The sequence below is a fragment of the Poecilia latipinna genome, unplaced genomic scaffold (assembly GCF_001443285.1).
Source record: "Poecilia latipinna isolate Pla-1442-1.1 unplaced genomic scaffold, P_latipinna-1.0 Scaffold514, whole genome shotgun sequence".
Taxonomy (NCBI): domain Eukaryota; kingdom Metazoa; phylum Chordata; class Actinopteri; order Cyprinodontiformes; family Poeciliidae; genus Poecilia; species Poecilia latipinna.
This window is the reverse complement of record NW_015113130.1, coordinates 208,400-219,497: the sequence shown is the minus strand read 5'-3', so window position 1 is coordinate 219,497 and position 11,098 is coordinate 208,400. Positions and strand designations below refer to the sequence as shown.

At 41.0% G+C, this 11,098-nt stretch overlaps 1 protein-coding gene across 3 annotated transcripts in view; it reads left to right on the top strand.

The window, feature by feature from the left end:
• Positions 1-11,098, top strand: part of klhl29 (kelch like family member 29) — a 211,406-nt gene that overhangs the window by 95,892 nt on the left and 104,416 nt on the right. For all 3 annotated transcript variants that reach the window (XM_015040527.1, XM_015040528.1, XM_015040529.1), the window contains 3 exons: positions 2,242-2,438; positions 6,564-6,676; positions 9,602-9,748. In XM_015040527.1, the coding sequence (XP_014896013.1) occupies positions 2,242-2,438; positions 6,564-6,676; positions 9,602-9,748 (457 nt within the window). The remainder of the gene's footprint in view (positions 1-2,241; positions 2,439-6,563; positions 6,677-9,601; positions 9,749-11,098) is intronic.

The following is an 11,098-nucleotide window of genomic DNA, read 5'->3' as shown; positions in this document are numbered from 1 at the left end:
AAAAATGTTTGTATGCAGCGAGCAATGGCTCCCCCCCCCCCCCCCCCCGTCCCTCACCACCTCCCGTAAACTGGCTTTTTTTTTAGGCTCTGAGATGAATAAGGAAGTGCGTGGGTGTGTTTGTAATGTTGACAGGCTTGCAGGTTTCCCTACAAAAATTTCCTTCTTGAATAAGTGCTGCGTTCCTCACAAACTGATTTCTCTACCTGAGTGTGGCAATCTTCCTCGCCGCTCGCCCTATCTATCCTCCCTCTGTCTCTCCTGTCCTCGCCGCCTCCCTCTTTCAATATTTAAATTCGCGTCTGCAATCAAACGCAGCATAAATATCCACCTCTTTTGGAGAGCTCCGGAAAAGTCATTTCCATAACATAAGTGCTTAGACAAAACAAACTGCCACTTGAGCCGGTTTCCCATTGCACTAATTGACCAAGATGATGAGCATGCTCTTCTTTTATTTTTAGCTCCCCTCTCCTCCTCCTACCTTTTCTTCTTCCCACCTCCCTCCATCACTTTAACCCTGACACACACTCCCTCCCCTTTCCCCTTTTTTTTTTTCTTTTCTTTTCTGTCTTGCTACCTGCCCCCCCACTGCAGGGCTTTGAGAGGAAAAAGGGCAATAACGCTGTGTGGCTTTTTGCTTTGCAGGAGGAAAAACTGTGTAACCACTTTGGTTTTTTCAGCCAATGTCCATCCAGAGACAAACGCGGTCGTCTTTCGTGTTTTATTTTTTTTTTATTATTTATTTTGGATGACCTTCTCCATTCTCACTTCCTGAGTGCGCCTCATAAATGACGACTAACGCCTCAGTTCATACACCACAGGCTACTGATGATTATTGCAGCGGGGACAATGGCTCTGTTGAGGTGTGATGGCGTGTTTATGCGGGGTGGGCGGGGACATCTCTTATTTAAAAGACCAGGGTACAGTCATGGAACACACCTAAATTTTCCCCTCAGAAGGATGGCTGCTGGCTGCCTGTGGAAGGACCGTCTCGCCCTGCCTCCCGTTTCCTTTTTTGCCTCCTCGTCATCAACCGCATCGGCCCTCCTCTGCTTCCCATCTCTAGCCTTCAACTCCAACCATTCCGTCTGTGTCGTGTGTGTTCTTTTTTTTTTTTTTTCTTTCCTTTTACTTTTTCTTGTTTTGGCCGTCTTCGTCTCACTAAACGCTGTCTCCACTTTCTAATTTATTCCTTCAAAAACAAAAGAAGAGGGAAACAGACACCTGTGAACGCACGCGCTCGCAGAGAGACAGACAACACATAATCATTGCGCCGGCATGACTGGCAGGAGCAAACTGCCTCCATCCATCTTAATGCAGGCTACTTTTTATATTGTTGATGTCCGCATCCGCAGGGAGCGAGACATGGTAGAGGGGGCATGCAGTCTGCGGTGCTTTGATTCCATTTATTTTGCCCTTGAGTGGATTATTGTTTCACATGGGACATTAAACATGGGTGGTAAGGTGTTATTTAATGCTCTCATACCTCCCCAAGGGGATCCTGCACGAGAACTAATCTTGGCCATTTGATCCGAGTAAAGTCACAACGTGGCCCAGTTCTGAAAGCGTCCTATTGGGCCCCCGCATTACGGAGGGATATCGTATTCTATTTAATTTGTGCATCCAAGCACTCGCCGGCACCTCTTACGTCACCCCAGTAGGAGTGGATACACGAGCTTTGATATCCAACACGGCAGAGTAGGCTCACGGACAGCGAGTCGCAATAAGCTTTGACCGGCATATATTCCTCACATGGTCACATGTTTGTCTCTTCATTTTCTCCGTTAAGCCCGTCATGTATGCTTGCTTTGCAATAAACTCCTCGCATACATGCAACCAGCCATAAAATGCATGCTTTCTTTCAAAAGCAATAACTTTTTTCCATTTTTTTTTTTTTTGCCTAATCTTTATTCAGAGGAGACATTTTGTTTCAGATGCAGCACTATAGTTGTAAATCTGCTTCCCCCCTCCCCATAGAAAAGTAGAAACCATCCACAGTTCTGTTTTTTTCTCTTTTCCTCTTTGTGTTATACTGTTGTGTAACGACTCTCTTATTTTCCTCCCAACTCTTGTTTTAGCTGTCTGTTGTGTGTTGCATACATGTCTTTGTATCCCTGTCTTCCTTTTTTCTGTCTGTTTTTTTGTTTTGTTTGTTTGTTTTTTTTGGTTTGCTCCTCGTTGCGTTTCCTAAGACCACCTCCCTAAACGTGCCTTTTCTCCCCGCCGTGATTGGTTGATCAGGTCGTCAGGGGAGACGAAGAGCGGGGAGATGCTGGAGCTCACCATGAGCAACATCGGCGCCGATGTGCTGGAGCTGCTGCTGGAGTTCGTCTACACGGGTTCGCTGGTTATCAACTCGGCCAACGCCAAGACGCTGCTGGAGGCCGCCAACAAGTTCCAGTTCAACACCTTCTGCAAAGTCTGCGTCTCCTTCCTGGGTAAGTCATTTGGGACCATTCTGATTAATACAACACGTTGCAAAAAGATTCATACCCTGTGGAAGAAGGAGCTCAGGCCAGATCGGATCTAAACTGATGAGTCACTGTAGATCAACAGATTATACAGAAGGTGATGTGTGGTAATGGCAGCATACTGCTGTGGGAAATTTTCTGTATGTGGAAAGAAGCTAATTAAATCTGACGGGAAGGCGAGTGGAGCTAAATGCATTGCAATCTTGCTGGGAAGCATGATAGAGGCTGCAGTGGACTTGAAATTGGGCAGAGTTTAACCTTTCAACAGGACAAACATACAGTCAGAGCTACAATGAAGTGGTTTAGGTTAAAGCATAGTTATATAGTCGAATGGTACAGTCAAAATCCAGACCTAAATCCAATTAAGATTCTGTTAGACTTGAGAATAGCTGTCCATCAAGCTGGACTTAGCTCGAGATATTTAGCGATAAACAATAGGCGTCCATTTCAGTCTATAGATGTGTGTAGCAGGGCTGTTGTAAAAAAATATTTTAGTAATTGAGTACTCTATTGATTATTGTTATGATTAATCGAATATTCGGAAATCTCTCTCTTCCCCTTTCTCTCTTGTATAAATATACCAGTAGCGTTTTCCCTTCGTTCGCTTTGAAACGGTAACGATGCAGTCTCGGGAGGAGTAAGGCTGTCATGCTCCAAACATCTTATTGGTCCTTCGAAAAACAATAAAAACTCTGAAAATTTGAGAAAATCTGACATTATGCTGCCCAACACCTGGCTGGAAAACAGCACACTATATAATAAAATATAATTTAACAAAGCTTCCAGGCATATCAATTTTCCTCGAGGAATTTTAATAATCAAGGTACTTGAATCATTGGAGGAATCGTTACAGCCCTAGTGCAATGTCAGCAAAGACTTAACGGCTGTAATTTTAGCAAAACTTGGGACGACAAAGTGTTGACCCCTGCTAAAAAGAAATGCATGCCACACTTTTCAGTCTTTAAGACATTAACTCAAACCATGCGTCCTTTCTGCTTCACAATTATCTAATTTGTCAGTTTTTCACATTAAAGGTTGAGGTTATCAAGCGGGGAGGAACAAGTTCAAGGAGTTGATCTTTTATATATATATACAGACCAGCTTTTCCAGTCTGCACAACCTCACAGACGGTCTGGGCCAGAACTTACATTTCCTCCTGGAGTTAAACATCATGCTCGTTTTTGTCATGTCTCCACAGCTCATAGCTCTGTTAGAATTGGACTTGCTAACTCTCTCAGCTGGGCACGGTGCCTCTGATCCGCTCCCGGTGGACAGGACCGAGCATGAGCACAGATTTCTAAAAAGGTCAGGGAACAATTGTCACTTAAATGTCAAATCTTCTAGCCTGGAGAAAGATGGAGTTGAAAAATAGCTAAACAGATTTATACCCGCAAAAAAAAAAAGGTGTAGAAAGTGGAGCATACAAGGGGAGTGGTCTCAGGAGTCCTAAGGGGTCACATGAAAGGCAAATGGCATGTTGCAGATGTGGGTGGGTCAGGCAACCAAAAAAAAAAAAAAAAGCTGCAAATGTCAACTTTTGCATTCCATTTAAGAGATTGTTTTGAGGTATCTGTAACACAAGGGAAGGGCATGTTGGCATAAAGGTCAGCAGTAGAAAAAAAAATGTAAAGGAGAAGTGGAAACACATGATATTGATTTGTTTTTCTCGATTTGGGAAAAGGGAAAAAAATAAAGCAGCAGAGAACACATTTGTTACCTTCATTGCCAGCGAGACGTCAATCCATTCTTCCTCGACAAGATTCATGACATTTCATCGCATTAGAACGAGAGAAATACAGGCACAAGCGCATGTCCTTGAGCAGAGAGGAATTGATACCGCGTCAAGAATTATTGAAGTTTGTAACAAATACACCTAGGATAAATGGCAAACATTTCCTCAACCTATTTCCAGTATACCGCTTTGACCTTTATTTATCCACCCTCGGATTCAGGGAAACGGAAGCAAGGCAGAGCGTTTTTGCATGTGCGCCGCTCTAGCTGAAGTCAGGATTTGATTTTTTTTTTTTTTTTGTATGTAAGATCAGCATTGCTGCATCAACAGACGGAGCCTTGCAGAAATATTCCTGAAACTTTCTCACACTTTGCCATGTTACATCCCCTGTCTGTGTATTTTATTGTGCTTTAATGTGTTAGACCCACCTACAGTAGGAAAATCTATAGTTTTCCACCAAGACATGGACATCTACCTAAACCTGAAAGACACAGAAAGAATTCAATCAGCCAATAGGCCTTTGTTATTCTGGAGGAGCTGCACAGCTCAGGTGGGAGAAACTTTCACCAATATAATTTCTCATCGTGGCTGATTTGAATTTCCCTGTTGTGGAAGTGCAGCAAAAAAGTTTCTTTTATTTATTTTTTAAAGAAAGCATTAAGAAGTCTTGTTGGCAGTTTTCCGTGCACGTTGCACATCAAACATGTAGAAAAATGTGTCCTGGTGTGAGGCAGAGTGAGTGTCCTGCATGTCTTAGTTCAGTAGCTCAGTCAAAGTCCGAACCCAAATAAATTTCAGGTCATCTGGGAGAAATTAAAATCGATGTTTATACACACTCTTCATGCACTCTCACTGAGCCTGTGCAATTTTGGAGAAAAACGGGGAAAGGTTTTTGTCTTTAGATGTGAACTGAATTTGCTGCCAAGGATGATTCTACAAAGTATTGACTTAGAGGGGCTGAATATGAATCAACTCCAGGAGGAAATGTAAGTTCTGGCCCAGGCGGTATGTGAGGTTGTGCATACTGGAAAAGCTTGTCTGTTTGTAGAGTGTCCTACACAAAGATTAAATCCTTGAACTTTTATCCCTTATGCTTCCACATCACAGACTGAACTTTTTATGTGACAGACTAGAAATGACAAATGGTTTCAGTTAACTCATTTCTTAATTCACTTTAAATTTAAAAGGAGCATATTTTTCCTTCCACTTCAATACGATGTGCTATCTTGTGTTGGTGTATCATGTAAAACTCCTATGGAATACAATGCAGTCCATGGTTAAAACAGGAAAATTAAATGCATGTAAATGTTAAAAGGTTAAATTATGATTAGTTTAGCAAAGCACTGTATTTATAAATGTCACATGCAATATGCAAACCTTTTTAAAAATGCTCTTGTCAGTCACACATCTTTATTCTCAAGAAATTAAGCTGGGATCCTAGTCACATCAAAGAAATTAGAAGTTCAAGATAATGTTTTGAAGATGTGAACACCTGACATGAAATATTTTCATATCTGGTTTGTCTAGGCCCAAACTGAGCTCTGATCAGGCATCAGGCCTGCTTTTATTCGCCATTTTGGTTTGGCTTTTGTTGATTTGGGATTCACCAAAGCTTCACTGACCTTTTTATTGTCTGATATTTGTTTAGGGAAGACTCTCTCAGACTATCTTTACTGATAAACACCTTGGTGTTGCTTTTTCTTTGATGGTCATTATTTAATCAGGCCTCTTTCAGCGACCAGCAAACTGTTTGATCTCGACCTCCGCCCGCTTCGGTGTGTACACCCGCTGTCCAACAGGGACGTCTCTTGTGATAAACAGGGATAGTGTTTGTTGACGTCGCCGTAAATGCTCCACCGGTACGCCAGATCACAGAACGTGGCTTAAGCATTTGTTCCCGCTGGCCTGGCCATCAGGGTAGCCACACTATTTTTGTATGTGCATGCGTGCGTGTGTGTGCATGCATGCCCACGCGCAGGGTAGATCCTGGGATCTGACAGGACTTCTTTGAAGTGACCCAGTTAATCCCACATCCTGCTCCCTGATATCCTCCACCTCACGTCTGGGTTGTGAGCGATCGATTCCCCCAGTTGTTTGTCCCCGAAGCTGTTTTGAGTTATTACAGTTGTTCTCCCTTTAGTCTCAGGCAGATACAAAGCCCGGTAGGCTCCGAGTGTGTGCTACCTGAAGCTGCTTTGTCTGTTTTTGTGGCTTCTTACACCTTTTTATGGATGTCTGAAGTGCGTTCTGTTCCCTCTGTCTTAATCTATCAGCCTTTGTCTTTTGTTTCTTTGTTTCTCCGCCCTCTCCCTTATTTGTCCCTTTCTCCTTGTCTTCCCGACCTTCTTTATCGACTCCAGAGAAACAGTTGACGGCTGCTAACTGTCTGGGTGTGCTGGCCATGGCCGAGGCCATGAGTTGCACTGAGCTCCATAACATGGCCAAAGCGTTTGCTCTTCAGAACTTCCCAGAGGTGAGTTGAGATCGATCCTCTCCATCATCAGCTTTACATCTATAGAGAAAATGGATTAATTAATTATCACAAAATATATTGATGGTGGTTTTTGTAAGGTCAAGTACCAAATATGATCCTTTATATGGCTCTGGTATTTCAAAACTATAATTAACTTGTTTCTCTCAGATTAATAATGTTTTTGTCTGTTTTGAATGTCCCTTTGATGAAGCTATGAACTTCTTACTTTACTACTTTATGTATTTTTCCTCTTTGCATAATTTTGTCCACAGTAAGTTCAAATTTACGCTCCAAATGCCTGCTCTTAAAAATGATTTAGATTTAAGATCATTTAATCCTTCAACTTCAAATAAAAAGCATGTACTCCTGTCATTAAAGGCCCACTTTTATCTCTAGGAGTTGAAGTTTGATTATTGTTTTATTCATGCCAGTAATGAGTGTATGTACACTTTTGACCGGAATCGTGCATGGGGAAGATTGGTCTGCTCTGCTTCGTAACAGAGCAGCTTTCAGATAAATTACTGAGAAAATTACAGACAGATGCCCACTAACAAACAGAAAACTTCAAAGACTTCTCAGTTGTTGTTGTTTTTTTGTTTTTTTTTAAGCTTAAATTGGAAGCAAATCGCACTAAATTACCTACTATAGAAAATGAGAGCATCAGAGCATGGCATCAGAAAATGGACTCCAGGGTTTGAAAGCTTGCTGCTTCTCTGACCTTGTCTTTGCAAGAATAAAAAAATACATCATTTTAACCTTTGGTTGGGGCGATGTAGACAGCCAACCATTTATAAGGCTTTAGAGAAGCAGTTTTAAAAAGATGATGGGGCCACATAAAGATATAAATGTGTTCTTTAGCACATTTTTGCTTTAGTCTTTTTCAAACTTACAGCGTAATGCAAAAGTTTTCATTGCACCTGAACTTTTCGCTTTTAGTCACACAATCAGAAACATTCAGTGCATTTTTTGTTATTTTAACTGACAGACCAGCATGAAGTAGCACAAAGCAGCACAGCTACTTGTAGTTGTGGTCAATTCAATGCAAATTGTATCAATTTTTGATTGAATTACACACTGGCCATCAACAGTTTTTTTGTCAATTTGGCTAGCTGTTACTCCCATACAGATAGTGAAACCTCTCCATGTATTCTGAAAGTATTTTTAAAGTTTGAACTGGCCAGGCGTTCATAGTTTAACTGTAATTGGTCTTATATGGCCGAGTACAGATAATGAAGGCTGTTTTTACACCTATAATTGGTTCACTTTGGTATTTAATTGGCATTTAACAAGTAGTCTTTTCATTTGGTGCGGTTGGAGTAGCAAGTGTAAATGCGTGGATAAATAGAGTGCTCTTATCTAGTGGGAAACAATGAGAATTTAATCAAATCTTTTTTTTTTTGCCACAATTTTATGCAAAACTCATGTGCACAGCGAATGACTTGGTGAAGATGTCTTCAAAGTTGCATAGGGCTTCGCGAAAAATACACACCACCATTGGTATTAGTTAGTTTACACTATCCCATAATGCACCTGGGCACAGGGTATCACATTCAAAGGCCAGAAATAGTTGGAGAACATAAATCAGACTCTTTGAATCAAGATTGTCTCCATTCTGGACAGGTTTTTGAGACATGAGAGGTTTTTTTTTTTTTTTTTTTTTTTGGTGTACCTTTTTGCAGGTTTTGTCCAGACAGCATGTCCTGCCTGGTGAAGGACACTTAGATAGACGTCGTCTTCAGCAAAGGTTACATTCATACTCAACTGTGTGGCCCGTTTTAGGGTGAACCTAAAAACTAGTTTTAGCTTCCTTTCAAATAGTTCCAGTCAATAAAGCTGACTTGGACAAAGCCACATTTGTGCTGTTAGAAGGTCCCTCACTTCATAACTTTTGTCTCTTTGCACAGAGTTACTGTAGGCACCAGGGTCAATACCCCTGTCTGTCAATTAAAGATGAGGCTACCCACCTGGAGACAGTTAGCTTAGCCTAATATAAAAGCTGGACGCTGGGGGAAAACGGCCAGCCTGTCTCCCTTCAAACATGAAAAAAGTTATACATTATATATTAGCTCTGCTGTGAGGCTTCCAGCCAGGAGAGACAGCAGTAGGTCGATGTGCCTGCCACTGGTTATAAAGAGATCTGCTGTTTGTGAAATCGCTAGTTATTGACTGCATTTGTGCACTGTTTTTGCCTTTGCTTTTTTTTTTTTTTTTTAGTGGGTGGGGGGAGTTTAATGACACATTTTCATCTTCATCGTGAAATAAAAATACTTCAATACTGTTTTGTTGTTCTCATCGTTTTCTAGCATCTTTGTTTTGGTTAAACAATCCAGAGAATCTTGTTTTGTATGAGATAAAATCAGAAAATCAAAAGGATTCAGTATTTCACGAAAGCATTTTCAAAAAGAATTGAGGGTAACATTGATTGTGCTTTAAAATGGCGATGTGTGTGGAAAATACATAATACTTTCCTTTTAGTGACCTAACCCTGCTTTAAATTTTTTTCCATTAGGGTATCGGAGTAAAGGACTGAATACAGATGCATACAGGAGTTTATCACTGTGGATAAAACAATCTATAAACCATGTTTTCTTTCCTTCTAGCTCATAGTTGTCCTACTTCTTGTTGATACGTTACATGAAATTGTGAGAATGCAGTACCGTTTGTCATTTTAAAAATGTCATTTTCAAGGGGTTTGAATACTTTTAGAAGATGGTGCAAAATTTGGAGGTTTTTCCAAAAAAAAAATAAAAATACAAGTGGAAACCAGCAAAACAGCTGCATTCCCCCTAGAATTTTTGCACTTCACTTTTCATAATGGCATATGTGTGAACGTCACACTTGACAACCCCTCAATGCCTGACGTTGAAACTTTCCAGTTTAATTTTAAGTCATATTAAAAATCTTTGACTATTTACTACCTTTCAGGTGGCGGGTCAGGAGGAGATTTTAAGCGTGTCCAAGGAGGACCTGGTGGCATATCTGTCCAACGACAGCCTGAACACAAAGGCAGAGGAGCTGGTCTATGAGACTGTCATCAAATGGATAAAACAAGACCCCAGTTCAAGAGTACAGGTAATAAAGGAAAAAAAAAACTTTCTTTTCTTCTTTTTTTTTTTTTTACGTTGAACACATGCTGCATCTGTAGCATGAAACAAAAGCGTCAAGATGTTACCTGCTAATCACTGACAGCTCAGACCCCGTAGGTATGTAGAGTAGCATTAGAGCAGGTCTTCTGTAGAGCTGTCATCTCTGAGCGATGCACAGCATGAAAAACCAGACAGGTAACTCTGCGTTCTTCCCCTCGTTCAGTGATCATCAACTTTGTTCTTAAGATGTATCCCAGCTCAGCAGTTGTTCGTAATCCCAGAACCGCTGTGCTCTCTGAATGTGCTCTATTGTATCCGAACTCAAAAAAAAAAAAAAAAAAAAAACGCCGAGCACAGCGGCTTTTCCCGTCCTGTAAACAGGTGTGATCTGCTCCTTCGGCCTGCTGATCATAATCAAAGGTTATATCACTCAGATGTGTATTGGCATCAACGTAGAGCAGGCCAAATTTTAACTGCTGTGCAATCGATGAGTCCGAAGGTGAGAGTTCTGGGTACAGCGGATTGTGCGAGAAGGTAAATGGACTCCTGCTCTTGTGGCGCATATATTCAGCTGGAGGAAAAAAAAAAGAAAAAAACTCTGAGGTCGTGAGGTATTTATGGCTGTATGAATTTCATAGTGATGATTTTAAAGTATTTTATTGCTGTTTTAAAATGTAGTTGAGGTTATATCAGACAAATTACCTTGGTCCATCACTGTGAGATTCATTCCCTAAAAATAATGTGTTCTCATCAGGCAGCAGGCGGAGGTACTGGCTCACATGAGCCGAATCACTGGCAGTGCAGACCTCAGCAATCAGTGTTTCATTACTCAGAGCACACAGCGAATTAGAATCTCTCACCTTTTGAATTAAACCTTTAGCATTTATCATTTGATATGTGGTGGTGTGGCAATAATAGGCAAAATACATCAGATGGTGGTTAGTGGGAAATCTTTAGGTATCAAATGACTTGCAAAGAAATATCCTTGAACATTTCAACGTCGCGTCGCATTACGACCACAAACTAAACATCCATAAATGCAAAGAGGTACGAAAATGACGCACGGTTTTCAGAAATCCTTTGCTGTTAAAATCTTTACTTTCAGGCCCCTTTACTTCTAAATGTAGCCCGGTTCTGCCAGCTGTCATTAAAATTCAACTTATTTGTAAAAAGAGGTTAAATGTGTGCGTTTACGTTTAGCACGAACCCAGCTGCTCTGTGAAGACGTCAGATGTTTGTTGGAGAACATTGTTCGACAAACGCATTCATGAAAACTAAGGAAAATGGAAGATAATAACTTCTTAACCCTCTTATGACCAACCTGTCGGCGCCGACA